General features: G+C 40.5%; 1 protein-coding gene across 1 annotated transcript; it reads right to left on the bottom strand.

Moving 5' to 3' along the window:
• Positions 1–146: 146 nt before the first annotated feature.
• Positions 147–20986, bottom strand: LOC138953052 (serine/threonine-protein phosphatase 5-like). The gene is made up of 14 exons (XM_070324824.1): positions 20830–20986; positions 19515–19684; positions 19207–19278; positions 14196–14340; positions 13874–13995; positions 12729–12794; positions 12164–12262; positions 11616–11721; positions 11192–11252; positions 8423–8504; positions 7106–7193; positions 6004–6223; positions 5194–5278; positions 147–4726 (listed from the first exon to the last, which is right to left on the bottom strand). Exons 1-14 carry the CDS (start codon positions 20960–20962, stop codon positions 4670–4672), a joined length of 1506 nt encoding a protein of 501 aa, XP_070180925.1. The 5' UTR covers positions 20963–20986; the 3' UTR covers positions 147–4669.
• Positions 20987–21693: the final 707 nt, after the last annotated feature.

The following is a 21693-nucleotide window of genomic DNA, read 5'->3' as shown; positions in this document are numbered from 1 at the left end:
TCATGTTCACATCTATTTTTGTTCACAGACATACACAAGCAGACTTGCGCATACGTACATGCTAACACACATACACACACACATACACACACACATTACTCCTCTCTTACTCTGTGAAGAATCACATAAATTAAGCAACAAGAGACTTCACTCATTATTGTCAAACATTTTATTGGTCTTCCTCTTATCTACCATCCTGCATTCAGTGGTCTAGGTAAAGGTGAACATCACAAGGTGAAACTTTGAATACGTTGATTGTCAGCACACTTTTGTGGAGAAAGTTCTGTCAATCAAATCCCAAGTCCTTATGCCCATGACTAACTACCCAAAGTTAATACTCCTACACTTGAACAAATGTTAAAACAATGTGCGTGTTTATTTGTTTTTTGTATTTCTGTGAATGTTTTTCAGAAAGTATACACACTGTTCTTTTACATTGCGTGATGTTTTGTGTTGGCAGTAAGTACACGTCACAATCTGAAAACCATGAAGATAGAGAATCAGCAAAATATTCAGCTGCCATTTCATAGGGACCGCTCGCCACAAGCGAAGCTGGGATTTGGCGAGAATAGGTGAGTGTTCCTCTTTGGGTGCTCGCTAGGTAAGAAAACATGGCGGCTGCACAGCTGCTAATCTCATTTGCTATTCACCAAAGAGTGCAGACGACTCTTTTGTTATCAACCAATTGTGTTTTAATCTTGCCTGGCGAGCACGAACTGGTTTAATATACACCCTCGCTGTCTTGCATAGCAAACGACAAGTCGCAAGCAATTCTTGTCTGTAGGAAACAGGATTCAGTTTATGTCAATTACATTGGCACAAATCATCTAGAAAAAATAAGAAGTTGAGCAGTGCTTCTATAGAATTTATTATGAGCAGAGCTTCCATAGAATTTTGTTAATGAGCAGTGCATCTACAGATTTTATGAGCAGTGCTTTTACAAATTTCAGTGAACACACCAGAGAGTTTCCTATACAATTTCCATGACATGGAAAGTAACTCTGTGAATGTCTAACTTTAAAAAAATCTAAGCAAAGTAAGTACAGCAAGTTTACTGAACACTGTCAACTCTTAAAACCTCACAGGAAATGGGTAGAACTGGAAATGGATCTGCGTCATCATGCATTAAAGGTAATATCTTCTTCTTCTTGCAGTCCGGACTGCTTATAAGTGAAAGTAGGTAGCATGGTGTTTATCAGGCATTTCTGGATCTGCATATGGGCGCTCCAAGAGGCATTGGGTTACAACTCTTTGGCATAGACCAAAGCTGAAATCAATCATTGTTTATTTAAAAGCCAACTTCAGCAGGAATGCAAAAAGCACACAAAATGATTGCATTACGTATCAGCAAAGTGTCACACCAACTTTGACCCCACACTTCATTTTAAACACAAAGAGAGAGTGAGAGAGACTGCATAGGAGGCTCCCTACAAGAATCATTCTAGTGGTATCACAGTGTCAACTAACATGTCAATATTAACCATGCTGATATTTTTTATATTTCATCTTTTGTGATACATGTAGAGGCTCTTGCTCATTAAAGAGTGAGACAAGGGGGTGAAGATATTCTCTTTAATATCTCTCATACAACAATCAGTGAGCAAGTGAACTTTGTCAAGAGAAAAATAGCCTTCAGTAATATTTTTGTTAGTGATTGTGACCTACACTTTTCTGGTAAAATAAATTAGTTTGACAGAGAAGATAAACATCAGTCTGTGATTGTATGAGCCTTTTTGATTTGCACTGCTGGCATTTCCGTCTGTGTGATAAGCATTACCGCTGTAACCAAAGTAAACTACAGTATTTATAAACTAACATGATGGAGAAGAAAAAAACAGAAGAAAATCAAACCCCAAACAACACACAAGATGACTGAATATAGCTTGTACAAGATGAAACCGCTGTCATTTTAATTTTTGGGTGAGGAATCCGAAGGGACCAAATGATAATGATTAAACATGAATGAATGTCACTTTTTTTTGCCACCCTGACCAAACATGGGAAAACAGGACAACTGACACATAATCTATTTCAAACAGCCAATAACTGACACATAATCTATTTCAAACATCCAACATAACACACAGCCTTCTTAACAATCCATCAAAATACAACCACCTCTCGCAAACAAGATGTTTTATCCAATCATCTTTCATCATTTCACATACATACACATATAATTTGGTTTCATGGAAGGTTTACACAAGGGGGAACAAAAATCATTAAATCTAACCCAGCGACAATCAACACCATCTTGACAACATTCAACCTGCTTGGAACAAAGGAAGTCAAGTCCGACAACAATATACTTGGATTGGATTGGATTGGATAAGATTTACAGTCCAGTGAGGTTACCCTCATGGAAATTCGGGCTGCTTTCTCCCCGGGGAAAGCGAGCTGCCATACATACGGCGCTACCCATATTTGTTTTTTCCCTGCATGCGTGTATTCATGTTTCCTGAGACTTAATGCCGTGTGAGATGGAATTTTTTTTTTTAACTTTATTCCAAGTCCCACGGGTATTTGATGGACATTTTTATCTATGCCTGTACAATTTTGCCAGGAAAGACCCTTTTGTCAATCGTGGGATCTTTAACGTGCACACCCCAATGTAGTGTGCAGGCCTGGGAATGAGTACAAGTGGTTTGGGCGTACTGACGGGAACATTTTGCGTTTTAAGCATTTTTAAGGGCACACAGAGGCTCTTTTCTTACACAGTTAGAAAAGGACTTTGTGGTATTTACAAGGAAAGGCGTATCATTCCCAGGCCTGACAGTGGAACCTGTCTATAACCAGCACACAAGGGACCAACTAACAGTGGTCCTAATACACAGGTACTAGGTGGTCATTGCCAAAAGTGAAATCCGTCTAGGAAAGAACCTTGGCAGGGTTTCTTTGGGGGGGGGGGGGGGGGGGGGGTCGTACTGGGTGGTTGGTCGTTATCAATAGGTGGTCGCCAGGGTGGGGTTGACAGTATGAATATAATCCTTGAACCCACTTAGCTACCAACGGTTTTTGCTTACAGTTCAATCAGTTAAAGAGAAAAATAATCTATTCAAACAAATGCACTCTCTGGAACAGCTATTGAAAATAAGCTTTAATGTAATGTACCACTGAATTCCAGAAAATGTTTCAAAAGACTGAAGAGCAAGTAAGGAGATCCACATACATGTTTCACCCAAAGACAAATATGCAATTTTTACAAACTCTGAGCCTAAAAGCTGTTCACCTGCAATGAATACTAGACGAATACCGGGAATAATTCTGTCAGGTTTGCATGGGTTGTGAAAGATTGAGTGCTTTACTTTTTCTCAGACAAACTTACGACACGTGGTTCTTGTACACGTGTATCTGACACACACCCTCGCTACTGACTGGCCTGTAATGTCATGTGGGAAAGTTTCCCCACATCACATCACAGGCCAGTCACACAGTTATTTCTGAAAATCTTCTATTTGGAGCAAAATATAATCTTACACACTCTGAGCAAAAAAAGCTGTGACTTTTGGCCAAAAAGTTGCACATCTGTAACTTATAAGTTAAGAAAGTAAGAGATCGACCAAAGCACATTTCTTTCAGTCTGCTCAAGAGAAGTATGTATGAATTATTTACTGTGAGGAGCCACAGCTGAATATGTAATGCTATGCAGCTTTGCCTTTTAGTCTATATTTTTAGAAACATATGAGAATGCTTTTTTTTCCATAGGTAAGTTTCAGGCACAAAATGTTAACCTTAGTAGTACTGTGTGTTTTTTCTTCTTGCCACATAGTTGTTTCTAGCTAACAGACATTGTGTGCTACAAGAAGCAGATTTTGATTACCATGGTCTTATAATCAACCTCAATTTTTTTTATATTATCAACAAAAAAAGGTTCTCAGTCAATTAGATTTGTTTTATTGCTTTGATTTCAGAATTTAATCAATTAATTAAACTAAATAAATTCATTATTTCTTACAAGAACTCACTGATGCTTAAGCAACGAATTGTGAATACAGTATAATTTATATGAAAGGCAACACATCAATATAAGGGTAGAGTATTTATTGCAATATGACCAGCTCAACATATTAAATTTAATTCTTTTCACCAGGAACCATATGCATAATACTCACAAACTTACTAGATGCATACTGGTGCATTATGTAAAAACACACACACATACACACACTCAAAACTGTACACATGCTGAATATTATGAATCTGATCCCATATAACAAAAAGTCCCTGCAGTGCTAAAATGTTTGTAATGCATATGACTCCCACTCAACCACCCTGAGAAAAAACAGGCAAGCAACTTTTGTTTTCAGATTCACAAAAAGAACCCTGCCTCATAAAGATAAACACTGAAGGATTAATGATTTAAAGTGCTTGCTTCTTCACACTGATACAAAGGTGCCTACCATGAACAAGTCAATATTGATGAGAACAGATAAATTATTGTTAGATTCTGTCAACTGTGTTTCCATTAGCATTCCATTTGTGACACACATTTTGTACTAACAATTTCACCACTACCTAACCAACACCATTCAAACTTGCCTACACACTTTTGAACAGCACAAGACAGTGAAATGCTACAACATCTACCACACATTCAGACGCTACTTTTACACACACACAGGTGAGTCGTGCACACAGGTGAATCTCGGGCGACATGAATGTTCCTCTCCTAAAACAACCCGAATAGAGGACTTGCATAGGCCATGGGTTTCACCTTGGGGTGTGGCTGGAACAGAAAACAACATTTGCAGTTTCTCCTGCTCCCTCATTACCCCCTTTTCTCCACTCCAAAACCTCTAACCCTTTTACTTATTTTTCACATTCTGATTTAAAAAAAAAATTTTTTTTTTACTGTGTTCTCTGTTCTCATCTGTTATTGTTAAGATTCAAGTAATTCACACTCACTCCTCTCACACTAAAATTGCAAAGCAGTCACGGATTTAACATTTTTTTAACAGAATGCGCACACACACTCGTACACATATCCAACATGCTCACGCTCATGGCTGCATTCACGTAATTTTACACTACAAATCAAAATACAGTTTTCACGCTTTTCCACAAAACTTGTTACGGAACACTCATAATTCTTTCAGCACACACGAAAGTAGAAACAAGGAATGGTTTGTACAAACATCTTGTCAACCATGAACATTTTGCCAACTTGTCATAAACTGAGAAATGTCGACTCACCACTGCATCGTAGGTCGTGAACTTTGGTTTGAGATCTGTGCCCCCTGTGAGAGTGATGAAAGCCCCTTTGTTGCCCATGGTATCACTGCAAGTGAAAGTACATAAGTAGGCTTTTAATATCTCTGAGAAGTCTGCAAGCAATGTGGAGAATCATGTTCCGAGGTCTCTCCTTCCTCCTCATTTCCCATGTACCATCCCCAGCCCTGAGAGTTAATCAGCTTTTCTAGAGCAGAAGCAGCAACATCAGCCCAGGGGTTGAATTAGGCTCCAGTATACGGTGAAACCCCCATTCTAACACCTTCAAAAATCTTGTTAAAAATGCAGGTCTTAAAAAGGAAGGAGTCTTTAAATGTGGGTACATTTACACATGTTATGAACAGAAAATCTGAAAAATTGGAGGATCTTTAAAGGGGGGTTCAACTGTAGCTATAAGATAATCTTGTGAATGCTTCATAAAGTTGGCCTTCATCCTGTGAGAGTTATCTTGGGTTTTGTCCCCATTTGGTGGGGAAGGGAAGGTAGACAATCACGCCAAAGGAAAGAAGAGAGAAAATCTATCAAAACCTAGGGACAAATAAGATATTGAAAAGAAAAAGTCAAGCAAAATGATCACAAAATGCGTACTTTTGCAGTCAAGCACTTGCTAAATTTTAACCCTGCAGTCTATATGTGATGCTCTGCATACACCTACTTATACACACATACACATCCAAGCACATTGCATACCATCCACGCACACACACTTGCTCATGGCACACACATATGCATCAAAGCACATGCACACACACACACACACATACTGTCATTTACCAGTAGTTTGGCGCAGAAAAGACGGTCACACACTTGCCATCATGTGACACCTCGTAACCTTTGTCCTTGACCTCGTGGCTGCGGATGATGTAATCCAGGCCGTTCCTTTTGAGGAAGTCAGCCGTGACGTTGGGGCCGAATTGGACGCCCACACCACGCTTGCTGGGAGACGTCCCTGGCAACGTCTGGGGGTCGGACCACAACAGGTCACACATGATTCCTGTAAACACACACACAACAGGTCACACATGATTCCTGTAAACACACACACAACAGGTCACACATGATTCCTGTAAACACACACACACACAACAGGTCACACATGATTCCTACAAACACACACACACAACAGGTCACACATGATTCCTGTAAACACACACACACACAACAGGTCACACATGATTCCTACAAACACACACACACAACACGGTCATTCATTGGCCCTCAGCCTGGGAACGCAGAAGAAGAGGAAGAAGGACCTCGGCAATAAACCACATGGATGGCCAAATCGTACGCTCGATCGCCAGGGGCAAGAACAAAATCTGACGGGCTAGTAGAAGCCGCCTGGCAAGTAGGCCGGCTGGCCAGTGAACATTCTGGTCCAATGCAACACTTTTGTTTGTAATATCGAGTTTCAAAGCCATATAAACACTGCAGATGCAGCAACAGTGGTATGTACCAGACCAGCACAATTTCTGGCAAGTTAGTAACTTTCTTGAAGTTACTCGACCAGTTGGTGAGTTTCAATTTTGAGATTTGGCCATTCCTGAGAATATGTTTGGAAATAACTATGTCCGGTTTGTATGGGTTGTGAAAGCGTGAATACTCTTGGTCTTACCGAGTCAAACTTTCCCATGTGACATTATAGGCCAGTCACTAGCGAGGGGTGTGTCGGAAACATGTGAACAAGGATCACGTGTAGAAAGCTTGCCTCACTAAAAGCAAGAGTATTCACTCTTTCACAACATATACAAACCAGAAAGAGTTATTTCTGAAGTACGTTTGCAAGAATACCGTGTAGATATATGAATGACAGTAAGTTGCCTTCATGGGTGTGAGGAAAAGGGGGGGGGGGGGGGGGGGGGAATATACCAGGGCTTACCTGACTCTGGAGGTTGTCTGTTCCTATCCACTTTAGCAATCTCTTCCAGCGATGTGTTGGGGTTCTCAGGTAAGCCTCCATGCATCACCTGTTAACAGCACAGTTTGTATGTTTAAGTTTTTACATCTTGGCAGCAAATGAGGGGTCTGGTTTACAAACAAAGAACAAGGCAAAAGAAAACAAAATCTTGTGACCATAACTGCCCTGTCTGAAACGTGCAAACCTAAATACAGGCACGACAAAAAGATCAATCGGGTTGCAGTAAAACTTGACAGGAGCCTAAAAGAGCCAAACCAAAACTGTACCATTACAAAACAAGAAGGGCAAAGCCCATACGACTCACATGCTTTACACATTTTTCCTACCAAAATACATGACCTTGACCCAAGGTCAAGGTCATCCAAGGTCATGCAACACAAAGTTGTTAATTCAAGACATAGGAAGTACAATGGTGCTTATTGGCTCTTTCTACCATGAGATATGGTCACTTTTAGTGGTTCACTACCTTATTTTGGTCACATTTCATAAGGGTCAAAGTGACCTTGACCTTGATCATATGACCAAATGTGTCTCATGATGAAAGCATAACATGTGCCCCACATAATTTTTAAGTTTGAAACAGTTATCTTCCATAGTTCAGGGTCAAGGTCACTTCAAAATATGTATACAATCCAACTTTGAAGAGCTCCTGTGACCTTGACCTTGAAGCAAGGTAAACCAAACTGGTATCAAAAGATGGGGCTTACTTTGCCCTATATATCATATATAGGTGAGGTATTGAATCTCAAAAACTTCAGAGAAAATGGGAAAAATGTGAAAAATAGCTGTTTTTTAGGCAACATTTATGGCCCCTGCGACCTTGACCTTGAAGCAAGGTCAAGATGCTATGTATGCTTTTTGGGGCCTTGTCATCATACACCATCTTGCCAAATTTGGTACTGATAGACTGAATAGTGTCCAAGAAATATCCAACGTTAAAGTTTTCCGGACGGACGGACGGACGGACGTCCGGACGTCCGGACGGACGGACGGACGGACGACTCGGGTGAGTACATAGACTCACTTTTGCTTCGCATGTGAGTCAAAAAAGGGGGGGGGGGGGGGGAGGGAAGCCAGACATCGCTCTTTAAATAAAATTACAAGACTTTCTTATATGTGTCCTTGTACAAATGTTGCCACTGATGTACTCAAATAGTAAGTTTCTTACTATACAGTTTTCTTGCTATTACAAATGAAATGAAGCAAATGATACATAAATTAAATTCAAAGAAAGAAAGTCTCTCAAAAGCCTAAGAAGACAGCAACAGTGTGTCTCACCAGAATTTTCCTGTCGATGCAGTGAGCAAGTGGCAGGCAGTTAAAGACCTCGGTGAACAGAGCCGCCATCTGAGTGGAAAATCTGCAGCTGGTTAAGGAGACATTGTGCAAATAGTAAACACATGGGTGGAACTGAAAACTGTCATGAATCCTGAACCGAACCAACAAAAAAAAGAACAAGTCGCGTAAGGCGAAATTACTACATTTAGTTAAGCTGTGGAACTCACAGAATGAAACTGAACGCACTGCATTTTTTCACAATGACCGTAGTCCGCTGCTTGTGCATAACGGAGTGAAACTGACAAGCCTGTTCAGCGCGGTAGTGGTTTCGCTGTGCTGCATAGCACGCTTTTCTGTACCTCTCTTCGTTTTAACTTTCTGAGCGTGTTTTTAATCCAAACATATCATATCTATATGTTTTTGGAATCAGGAACCAACAAGGAATAAGATGACTTTTTTTTTAAATCGATTTCGGAAATTCAATTTTGATCATAATTTTTATATTTTTAATTTTCAGAGATTGGTTTTAATCCGAATATAACATATTTATATATTTTTGGAATCAGGAAATGATGTAGAATAAGATGAACGTAAATTTGGATAATTTTATATGAAAAAATAATTTTAATTACAATTTTCAGATATTTAATGACCAAAGTCATCAATTAATTTTTAAGCCACCAAGCTGAAATGCAATACCGAAGTCTGGCCTTCGTCGAAGATTGCTTTACAAAAATTTCAATCAATTTGATTGAAAAATGAGGGTGTGACAGTGCCGCCTCAACTTTTACAAAAAGCCGGATATGACGTCATCAAAGACATTTATCAAACAAGAAGAGCAAACGCTCGATCGAGTCACTTTCGCAGTTCTGAATATTATATGAGGCATCAGATGGACAGGAAGAAATTGCTATTCACAACACAATGAGTCACGTTCACATAAAATTTGAGCCCGGTCACTTTTATAGTTTCCGAGAAAAGCCCAACGTTAAGTTGTGTGTTGCCGAACAGAAAAGGCTAGTTATCTCCCTTGTTTTTCTGATAACGTTCGTAAAAGGCTACAGATGTAAATACTTTGATGTAAAGAATAATCCTACAAAGTTTCAATCACATCCGATGAACTTTGTCAAAGATATAAAATGTCTAATTTTTCCTTTGACGCTGACCTGTGACCTTGAAAAAGGTCAAAGGTCAACGAAACCATCGTTAAAGTGTAGAGGTCATTGGAGGTCACGACTAAACAAAATATGAGCCCGATCGCTTTGATAGTTTCCGAGAAAAGTCCAACGTTAAGGTGGTGTCTACGGACGGCCGGCCGGCCAGACTAACACTGACCGATTACATAGAGTCACTTTTTCTCAAGTGACTCAAAAAAGGAAAAAAACGTCTGGGGATATCATACCCAGGAACTCTCATGTAAAATTTCATAAAGATCGGTCCAGTAGTTTACTCTGAATCGCTCTACACACACACACAGACAGACACACATACACCACGACCCTCGTCTCGATTCCCCCTCTATGTTAAAACATTTAGTCAAAACTTGACTAAATGTAAAAAGGCCATAATCGAATCCGGATTTCCGGCATATACAGTCGAACCTGCCCTTGAGACCACCTGTCCATAAAGACCACCCCAAAGGATCCCCGACGGTTTTTACGACTATATAAATCACCTGTCTAAAGAGACCATCTGTCTAAAGAGGCCACTTTTGCTCAGTCCCTTGGTTGGTCTCTTTAGACAGGTTCGACTGTACCGGAAGAATCCCACCCATGTATACAAAAAAAGCCTTGTTATTGTTGAGGGGGGAGGGGGGTCAACATTATCAATATCTAAGCTACCAAGATGTTTACATGGTTACTGAACTCAATCAATCAATCAATGAGGCTTATATCGCGCATATTCCGTGGGTACAGTTCTAGGCGCTCTGCAGTGATGCCGTGTGAGATGAAATTTTATACGGCCAGTAGATTGCAGCCATTTCGGCGCATATTTACCTTTCACGGCCTATTATTCCAAGTCACACGGGTATAGGTAGACAATTATTAACTGTGCCTAAGCAATTTTGCCAGGAAAGACCCTTTTGTCAATCGTGGGATCTTTAACGTGCACACCCAATGTAGTGTACACGGGGGGAGGGTTCGGACACCGAAGAGAGTCTGCACACATAGTTGACTCTGAAATAAATTTCCGCCGAACCTGGGATCGAACTCACGCTGACAGCGGTCAACTGAATACAAATCCAGCGCGCTACCAACTGAGCTATATCCCCGAACTGACAGGTGCAATGGTCTAGTGAATAAGACGTCAGCCTCCTATGCAGAAGGTTGAGTGTTCAAATCCCGGTTGTGCCTGGTGGGTGGAGATTGTCCCATCTCCTAGGTCAAATTATGTGCAGACTGCTAGTGCCTTATCCCCTTTCATGTGTACACGAAAGCATAAGACCAAGTAAACACGAAAGAGATCCTGTAATCCATGTTAGAGTTTGATGGGTTATAGAAACACGAAAATACCAACCATGCATCCTCCGAAAATCGGCCAGTGGCTGCCTAAATGGCGGGATAAAAAGTCATACACGTAAAAAAAAATAAAAAAAATATTGTACAAAAAATCACAAGTGTACCTAAAAGAGTTTCAGCCTATGAATTCGGAAGAATGAGGAAGAAGAGGTCTCTGAACTTGACAGCATCTGACACAAAACAATGACATACAAATCCACCTTTCAAAAGTTCCCCCAAAAGAGGCAGGTAAAACTGACAAAAAAGATACTTTGACCGCACTTCTCCTTCAAACCCGTACATCTGGTTCATATTTTCACTTTCATGGTTTCCTGCACACAGAAAACTTAACAAGTTGGAAGTAAAAGCAAGAATGAGAGGGTGGGTGGGGGTGGGATTAGGGAATACACGAGCACACACTCCAGCGACCTCGCAAGCTTTAAATAACTCTTTCTTTGTAATTCCAACAAAAATACATCTCAAACCAGACTAACTTTGACGCATGAAACATCACATCTTAGGAACCCTCAGCGTTAAGTTTAATTCTTTTCCTTTGAATGTATTATTTTTTTCTAAAACCGGTCAGATAACCAAACACAACTCCCTTGACAAGATTCTCCTGACAAACATCAAATATCTCAAACAAAATCCATGCAACTAAGGTCTGAAGACCATGCACTCTTTGCTAGTCTTACCTCGTGCCATGAAGAAGTGGTTGGGATAGAGCAGCTTGAAAGAGAAGAGAGTGAAGATGCACTCCACCGAGAATGACCCCCTGTCTACAAAGTCACCATTAAACAACAAGGTAGGAGTCAAGGAAAATGTTGACTTTTGAAGAACTCTTTCATCCACTTAAAAAGAAAGCTGTCCCTAATAATCTATACATATGTTTCATATCTTAACAGGCCCAGTGTCCTTTCATGTCCGAGTACAAAAACCCTTCTCACATTTTGTAAATCATAGCTGCACGCACAACTTTTGTCCTCTATTTTCAATCTTTTGTAGACCTCAGGTTCAGATCAAAGATCCAGTTTTATCAAGGTAACCAGACATCATCTGTATCTTTAATTCTGGTCGGTTATACCGCTATAGTGACTGACGCCTTGTCAACATATGTTTTCTGGTCGGTTATACCGCTATAGTGACTGACGCCTTGTCAACATATGTTTTCTGGTCGGTTATACCGCTATAGTGACTGACGCCTTGTCAACATATGTTTTCAGCCACTAACCACAAAGGATACGTAAGGGTTTGTCTCTGACGGCAGACCGTTGATCTCAAAGATGTTGACCAGGTCATAGAACTGGCCGTGTATATCTCCGCACACTGTGAACTTCTCACCCTGTCAGCGCAAACATGCAACACAAAGATTATGAAAGACAAACTGAATTCATGCTCTTTAAAGATGGCTGGAAATAAAGCAGCCCTTATCTTTGCCTAATCCTGTGATCCATGAGAAGTGTGTTAAGTTTGATTTTGACAGCGTGGTGTCAGTGAATTCAATGCGCATGCATGTTAATTTGCTATTATTCACTTTCTGGCAGACCTAATCAGCTTTCTGAGTTTATACCACACAAAAACTTGTTCATTTTTTGACGGAGGAGCATCAATAAATCCATTGGACGTTTTTGATTTAACTGCAACTTGTTCAGAATTCACACGGTAAAACTTCTTAGTATTTTATGTGCGTTTGAACATACACAAAAGCTGCACTGCTAAAATGATTCGTCAGAATCACTTAATTGTTGACATTATTCATGATGTTGCTTCCTGTGAAAGTAACTGGATAAGAAACACAGACAACTTACATCTTTGACGGTGATGTGAACCAAGGATGGCTGCTTCTGGAAATACTCCTTCACATCCAGTAAAATCTGCAGAAAGAACATGTTTACAACATTACTGCCGATGACTATCCTGATTTGTTTTCATTACCCAGGGGGGGGGGGGATCCTATCTTATTCTGCGTACTTTTATTGTGGTTCCGATAGCTCTTAGAGTTTCATAGTTCTCACCATGTCTGTATAGTGTATGTATTAGTTACTGTGATACCAAATTGTCTTACCCATGTATGTATGATGCTATGCGCCAGTGATGTATGAATGCTATTTATTTTTGTTTTTATCACACAGCAAGCTGCTTTCCTCGTGTATTTTTTATGTTCATTCATGTATTGTACACTTGGCAATAAATTATCTATCTATCTATGTGTGTTTAGCCATCTGCGCTTATGGCAGAATGACCAAGGTCTTTTACCTGCAACAGTGGCGACATGGGGTGGGGACATGGATACTGTCTCTGAGTTTGAGCGTGCAATTTTAAGCTTGGCGTAACAGCGTAGCAATTGATCATAAAATCTAGCATGCTACGCCGAAAGTGTAGCAGTTGGTAGCTCTGGACAAATGTTCTTCATTTGAAGATCTTCTATCAGGTGAAGTGCTTCACACGGCAATTACAGCTGTGTGCAAAAATACAGAACAATGCAAGTCAAGCTGTGACTGATCATCTATCAACTAGAAACTGTCAGTCCTGAAAATCGAACAAATGATGTACTCGCCTTTGGCTAGTGATTCTGAACAATTACTAGCCAGAGAGCAAACTTTACTAGCCAAACCAACAATTTGTTTCAGCAACTTTACGAGTAGATGAACATTTCTACTTGCCAGTTACGGTACATGTTTCTACTCGCCATGGCGAGTAAAATACTCGCCACTTTCAGGCCTGAACTGTACTACATACAGCCTTGTCCCACAGAAACTCATCCACACAATCTTAAGCCTGTCCTTAACTGGGCGAGTCGACTACGCAAAGTATACTTCGCAAAGCTGGCTGCACAAAGCTTTAGCACTGAGTTTTCGGTAAAAAGACTTCGCTAAGTCTTCGCAAAGTTGACTTCGGGCTCAATTAAGGACGGGCTTTACGAAGAAACACTCCTCAGTTCCTGTACACTGACCTTGTATGCATACTTTTTGTGAAGCCCCTTCTGCTCCTTGAAAGTCTGCAGCAAGTCCTTCACAAACTTGTCCGTCACTTTGCCGTCTTCAAGTTTGGGTCCTGTGTAGTCGTCTTCTATCGCTGTGGACAACAAAACTCGCCATTTTAGAATTTCAGGCTACACATGAAGTGTTAAGGGAATTATATATTTTTGTCCTGGTGCTTTGTAGTTTGAACGCCAAACCTGCAAGATGATTTGGTCGGCCAAACACTTCTCTTCTGAAGCAATGAGAACAAATGAGCAATAAAAAACAAAACGTGCAGAAGAATGAAAAACCTACTCATTGTGTCGATGTTGATTTGGTCTGCCATACACTTGGTGTCTTCTGAAGCAATGGCTCGCTCAAAGGCGATGCGCTTCACCACCTTGTCACACTCTGAGTAGCGAGCACTGGCGTCCTTGTCCGAGGGCCTCACTGTCACCACCTTGCAAGCAAAACATCAACACAATTATGAAGGCAAATGCTGCAAACCACAAGCTGTGAGATTCTGTGGCTGTCTTACAGATCCCAGGACTGAAGTCAGCTTGCTTATTAAATGCATGTACAGTGGAGTCCGGGTACAACGAATCTCAAGGGAGATACATTTTAGTTTGTTATATCAGTAATTCGCTGTAGAGTTTTCAACCCTAAATGGCCTTAAGACAAGTTTTCCCACTCACCTTCAAATGATCGTCCCATCGATCTTTCCTTGGAGAGTACAATCTCTGCATGTTTTCAACAGCTTCATAATATAATCCATAGAGGCATAGTTCAAATGTTCACTTTTCTGTCATAATTTTAGAAGTAAAATTTAAAAAGTCGTGTAAAAGCATGTACATGTACATTCTGATCAATCTCCCATTTCATGGTGTCCACCAGTTCTGGTGCATGTACTACCCTGGCCAAGTTTCCTCTCAAGACATCAAAGAGACCGCCCCATAGGTTAAACTCCCCATAGGTTAAACTCGGTCACTGACCTGGGTGCAGGAAGTGTTTCCTCTCTCATATGAAAGGGGAACCACCTCTCATAGCTAAAACTGGGTCAATGACCCCTGGGAAGAAGGTCAGTGTCTATAAACAAGGCCACCCAGCTATCACAATGGACCTGCGTTGTAGCCTTGTGACTTTTTAGAGCACAGTCATAGCTTACCAGCTGATTGGAATAGTGAAAACACAGTGGCGGTGGCTGTTCCGTGCACCTCCCGCTGTTTGTTCAGAGTTCACTCATCACGCGATGTGCACTTGTGTTTGTGTATTTTTGTCTTTGGAGACAATTATTGACATCAGTTCGTTGTAGCCTTGTGACTTTTAGAGACAAAACGGCTCTGGGGCGATGAAAACGTGTTTGTTATAAGAGGGGTTCGTTATGCAAATGAGTTCAAAAGGTTCGTTGTAGCCGGAAAGTAACAAGTAAGAAATAGAAGGCTGTCTGCCGGGAAATCAATGGCAGTTCGTTAAAAGCGGGATTTCGTTATACCCAGGTTCGTTATAGCTGGACTCCACTGTACAGAGATGTTGCCACAAATTCATACCTATAGGACAAATGTCCTGAGCTCTTCGGCATCAATAGGACATTTGACTGCTTTCAGACATTTTAATAGGACATTATAATTTTGTGCAAAACACAAAATTATGATCACACACACACATACATATCAATATATGCACCAACATTGTGTGCATATATTGTTTTATTACTTTTGTTTCAAACAGGACACACACAAAAAACAAAAACAAACAAGAGGCGAAGCCTTCAAGGCTCCCGTAAGAAATCAACAAACAGTAACATAACACAAACTCACTCACTCCGTAACACACACACACAAACACACACACACACACACACACACACACACACGCACACACACACACACAGTTAAAACTAACGCATCATATCAACTCCATGTATAATTTTCAAAAGAAGGCAAACAGATAAAATGACTAGGGTAATAGGTTAGGTACCTGCCATGTGGGCACTTTTTCCACTGCTGTCCTCAGTCCTATACTTTTCATCAAGACTTGTCACCATGCCGAGTAGATCTAAATTCGGAAGTCTTCATGTGGCTGAGGCATATATCTGACATAGCGTCGATCTTGTTGTAGGTTAACCTCCTTTCTGAAACAAATGGCAAAATGCGATTAGTTATGATGACTACAACCTACACAAATATAAACAGTGTTTTGAAACAGAATAGTCAGGTTATACAAGCCACTTTACCTATGCAGCATGGTAACCCTACAATATACGAAACATGTCGACTGCAGCAGCCTGGTTCTTAAAATAATTCTGACGGTCAACACAGCCAGAAATGCCAACAAAGACAAGAAAGCTGTGGCAAGGTAAGCTTACCAAACGTTACATAGCGAATCATATGATAGTGCGTAAACAGCAAACAGTAGATCTACAATCAAAGAGAGGATCGAGTCTGGAATGAAACGCGATACAGATCTAGCATTCAAAAACTGTCTTTCACGTTCAAGGAAGTTGTTGCAAAGTACTTAAGACTTACTAAATTGTACAGACAAAACCATGACAGTGCATGTTTTGAATCTGAGGAAAAAATCGTGATCATTTTGACTTTGAGAACAGATTCATTCCGTTTCCTTATATCTGCATGTTCAAGTAAATGGTGGACAGTTTTTTTCGGGCAGAGTAAACTTAACTTGAGACTCTACTGCAAGTCTTGAAATTCACATAAATCGAACCACGAGCAAAGACATCCAAACATTACAGGCACTTTAGATCAACTCATTTCACTAGAGGTGACTGCCTAGCACTGTGTTTGACATCCGTGTCTGCTGAAATAAAAAGAAATTAAAACAAAACGGATTAACAGTAGGTGACACGTTATCAGAGTGGGAGACACTAGATCTGTCTCTGAACTTACCGGGATACGGCTGCAAGATCGACACTGACTGCCGCGCTTTCGACAGCTCTTCCTCGCGTGGACATTGGAAACACGCTGTGCAGATCAAATTGTAGGAAATCTCCCTTTGGTATCTTCTTTATTTACTTTTCTGGAGCTTAGAAACCGAACAACATGAAATCGTCTTCCCCGGCGAATCGGCGAGGTGAGAACTGGACCACAATCCTTCGCGCGACCCCTGACCTGATCTTGACACCTGACCTGCCGTCTACATGCCAAACACGACACAAATCAGTCAACTGCTTGTACCCCTTCAAAACCCCCCACCACCCGTTTTCTTTGGATACACGCTTTAACTACACACATGCCGACACAATGTTGATCATTGCTTCAATAATTTGAAGATGGTGCTTGAAAATTAACCACGTGAAATGAGTATTTCGGTGTTTAGCCAAAAATGTTAAAGTTTCTACCACAGACATACACACATACATACGCACGCACGCACAGACAGACAAAGTTTACCATCGCATAGGCTACACTTACGTGAGCCAAAAAGCAACCAAAAACTTCAGCACTCTTACTTTGATTGGCACACAAACTGCATGATTTCCTGACAGAGCTTTTTCTTGACATATTTTACAAAGCAGTTTACCTATATAGATGGTCTCTTTGCTGTCAAATTCTAACCAACTAGTACTAAACAGGGTCAGCCATTAATAGTTAACCTTATTAAAAGACCGTCTGTGCGAATGTCCTGTTGTACCTTCTTCTTCTTCTGCGTTCGTGGGCTGAAACTCCCACGTACACTCGTGTTTTTTGCACGAGTGGAATTTTACGTGTATGACCGTTTTTTACCCCGCCATTTAGGCATCCATACGCCGTTTTCGGAGGAAGCATGCTGGGTATTTTCGTGTTTCTATAACTCACCGAACTCTGACATGGATTACAGGATCTTTTTCGTGCGCACTTGGTCTTGTGCTTGCGTGTACACACGGGGGTGTTCGGACACCGAGGAGAGTCTGCACACAAAGTTGACTCTGAGAAATAAATCTCTCGCCGAACGTGGGGACGAACTCACGGTGACAGCGGCCAACTGGATACAAATCCAGCGCGCTACCGACTGAGCTACATCCCCGCCCGTCCTGTTGTACCGACACGTACATCTTCAAGTCACGAAACTTTACTTTCCGTAATTGTGGAGGTTTCAGCGGCGAAACTGTCATTGGCGCTGTCATTTTCCGGAATTATGCTATTGCTAGCCGTGTTTTCCCATGTTCTTGGGCCTAATGTAGCACACGATGCCGTTGAAACGCCAAACGTGTTCAGCTTTTTTGTTTGTTTGGCAGGCTTTAGCTTTTTTCGGTGGCATAATTCAGTGCCGTGCGCTTCAACTCTAACCGAAAGCAAATTAAAGCATACGCGAGCCTTGGTCAGTTGGAGTTGTCTCCCGTACTCCTAACTTAAGTGCTGTAGACGGATGTAAGCAAACAGCTCATACCGCAAACGTTGTATTGATATTACTGGCACCCCTTTTAAACTGATATGGTTTTTACCTTTACAAGGCGACGATGTGAATTTGTGATGTAGATATGTGGCTGGTTATGTGTGAGAATGTAAATAATTGTGTGTGTGTGTGTGTGTGTGTGTGTGTGTGTGTGTATGTGTGTGTGTGTGTGTGTGTGTGTGTGTGTGTGAGTTGTGTCTGTGTGTGCATGACAGTGTAATGTACGTATGGATGCATGCATGGTGATGCGTGTCTGCATATGTGTCTGGTTGGTTTTTATTTTATTTTTACCGTGCCGTGCCAAGATGAAATCCTTTTGCAAAATTGGTGAATAAATATCTTGTATCTTGTATCTTGTATCTTGTAAGATCTGCACTGCACAACTTCAGTGCACCTGTACGCGAGAGCGCTTGGTCACTTTTTGAAGATTATTATCATGAAAGAAACATTATCAAATAACGCGCTGTCCGAAGGAATGGAGTTCTTATCGGACAATGACAGCGCTCAGTTGAAAACGATAGGACATCTGACCGCCATGCGGCTAAGTGAATCGGACATTTGAGCCTTTTAATCGGTCTATGTCCGATGTCCGACGCCTAACGACATCCCTGTATGTATATATAGCATACATGACCCCATTCAATTTTCAAAGATGAATTGTTCATAACATGATCCAGCAAACCTTGTGTATCAGATTGTCTACAAATAACAAATCATGTCCTGGAAACTTCGATTTGGAGATCGTCACATGAATACAATGGAACAAATGATTCAAAATCCATCAACAAATTCACACAGAAACACACACATACCCAACGAAAACAATACATGACAATTATGACCGTATCTGACACAAAAACGAGGACCCAGACAAAGGGTTGAGACTCTGACTGCATGCTGTGGGGCTGCTTGTGATACACTCCTTAGCACTACTTACATATTTGAGGTCTCTCAAAGCTTCCTTGAACTTTCCCAGTGCCATGTTTGCTGAGGCCCTTCGGTAGTAAGCCTGCAAAATCACAACATCACTCATTTCAATTTACCAAATGTGAGGCAGAAAAGGCCTGCCGGATTTCATTTTTCAAGCAACCAATACCAATCATCAGTCATGATTATTTATGAAATACTGTACCTCTGATTTTAAGTAGAGTAACTGATATCCTTGAACCTAGTATTCAACACACACACACACACAGGCACATGGAGACACGTTTCCATAATATATAAGAAAAAATAAATGTGTACCTTGATGTACGCTTTATCCAGTGCCAGAGCTTTGTTAGCATCTGTCGAGGCATAGCCGAATGACTCCGTGCGCAGGTGGGCAAAACTCCGGTTACCGTAGTATGCAGCCACTGTAGGGTTCGCCTCAATCGCCTCGGAGTAGTACTTGATTGCCTCATTGTAGTTCTGCTCTGTTATGAAAAAATAAATGAACAAATAAATAAACGAATATATATTTAACATTTTTGTTTGATAATAATATGGTACATTGGTTGATACTGACTTTTTATTTCTAGATTTGTTGGAGAATTATTCATGTTTTTTTAATTAGCACACCAGAAACACATATTCTTGTGGGACCAAATGTCAAGAGATGTTCAAAAATAACTCTCGGGTTTGTATGGGTTGTGGAACAAACTTGCTCTGTCAAAGAAACATTGAGGCAAATAAACCCACGTAACATTGTACTACTTGTACTACTTGCAGGCCAAACATAAGGGAGTGGCGAGTCTACTGTGACACATGGTCTGTAATCTATGCACTGAGGTACGTGATCGCATCAGCATTGAACAGTTTGCCCCGATGAGCATTATAAAATTTGTATTGTGTGGACAGTGCATAAAAAAAGATCAGAGCAAATTTTCACTTATATTAATAAGTTATATCATAGACATAGTGAAATATAGCAAATATCATTATCAATTATCATTATGTCAGTTGATTGCTTGACTCCAATGACACATGGGTTTATTTGCCTTGCTGCTCCCAAGAAAAAAAGAACTCTTCAACAGCCAATACAAACCCCAGAGAATTATTTCAAGAATTCATCTATTTGACTTCTGTAGCTGAATGTCCACTGAATCAGTGAAGACACATGTGATTGTGAATGTGAAGGCAAATACATTACAAACAAACCATCATTACTCAAAAGTCCCCTCTCTTAAATAACCATGTAAGTACATTTCAATCAGCGATCACTACACAAATACAAGAGTATTTTCGGTTAACAATTGAATACTAAGTATCTTGTACATTATGTTTTCGTGTGACCCAAGGTTATATAATCACGTTAAAATTCACAACTGAAAATACCAAAACATCGACATGACAAGTGCACCACAGGACCATGTTAAGTTATTTATATTCCATTTAAACGATCCAATAGCAAGGAAAGGAGGTAGCCGGAAAGGAATCGTCACGGCACTTAAAATATCTCTGAAAACCTTAGCTGCATGAGCCATATTTATACTACGGTCAAATCCGTCAGCTTCGCATGCAAAACCGGCCAAAATGTTATAGAACGATCGCGTGAATAAAACAAAATCATGACCATTACTTTTGAAAAAATCATTGGCTTTCTCCTTCAGTTCTTCCGCCTTTTTCTTGTCTTCATCGCTGACAGTCGGATTGCTACTTGGCTCTCCATTTCCTGCTTCGGTAACTTTGCTTTCTACACTCGTTGCCGCCATGCTTGTTTCTAACAAGCCGTACAGGGAGATAATTCTGAGATCTTGAGAGAAAGTTGGCGTGGTTCCGTCCCTTGCACTCTAAATCAATCTCTGATTTTCTTGCTTGCCGCTTTCACAGATTTTTTTTCTTTGGAAAGGTTTTCAATTCTGTTAAAGTCCTGGATTAAAAACCTCAGAAAAGGCTGTGTTTGTTTTTGTCATTGAAAGTGATAATTTCATGTTTCATGGGTAAATTTGATGTTCTTTGCAACTTTTGTGAGTAATAGTAATACATTTAGTTTTGGGAAAACGTTTACCTTCCAGAGAGAGAAAAAAATATAGACATTTTTTTCAAGACGGTACGTTTTATATCACTATGCAAGTCCCGCTATGCAATAACAGAGCAATTTTTTTATATTTATGAACAGATTTTGTTTCCTGGGTAAATTAATGGGCACAAAATAAATTTGTAAAAAAAGGCAAGTTGGTTTGACAGAATGTCTCAAATCATTCCTTGGTGATGGATAGAACGTGACTTTGTTACTGCACAGAGACGCCAACTCGGGTGGAAATAAAATAAAAAGAGACAGACGGTTGAACAGTAAGTCTAGACGATGAGTATTTCCCAATGACAGCCGCAGATGGTGCCCAACAAACGATTTAATATTTTTATTATTTTCTGTTGTCTCTGTTATCTCCACTCTGAAGGCGGTTAGGATGAGGTTCTTGTAGTTGTACATCTAGTGTTGCTT

Source organism: Littorina saxatilis, linkage group LG17 (assembly GCF_037325665.1).
Source record: "Littorina saxatilis isolate snail1 linkage group LG17, US_GU_Lsax_2.0, whole genome shotgun sequence".
Taxonomy (NCBI): Eukaryota; Metazoa; Mollusca; class Gastropoda; order Littorinimorpha; family Littorinidae; genus Littorina; species Littorina saxatilis.
The sequence above is the reverse complement of the archived record's forward strand: the minus strand, read 5'-3'. Positions and strand labels throughout refer to the sequence as shown.

Excerpts from the sequence above, each read along its gene's own strand:
- LOC138953052 (XM_070324824.1), bottom strand. The coding sequence starts at position 20,962 with ATGGCGGCAACGAGTGTAGAAAGCAAAGTTACCGAAGCAGGAAATGGA. Across the intron at positions 19,685-20,829 it reads AGCCAATGATTTTTTCAAAA|AGCAGAACTACAATGAGGCA; the intron begins GTAATGGTCATG and ends TTTTCATAACAG. Across the intron at positions 12,263-12,728 it reads TTCACATCACCGTCAAAGAT|GGTGAGAAGTTCACAGTGTG; the intron begins GTAAGTTGTCTG and ends TTGCGCTGACAG.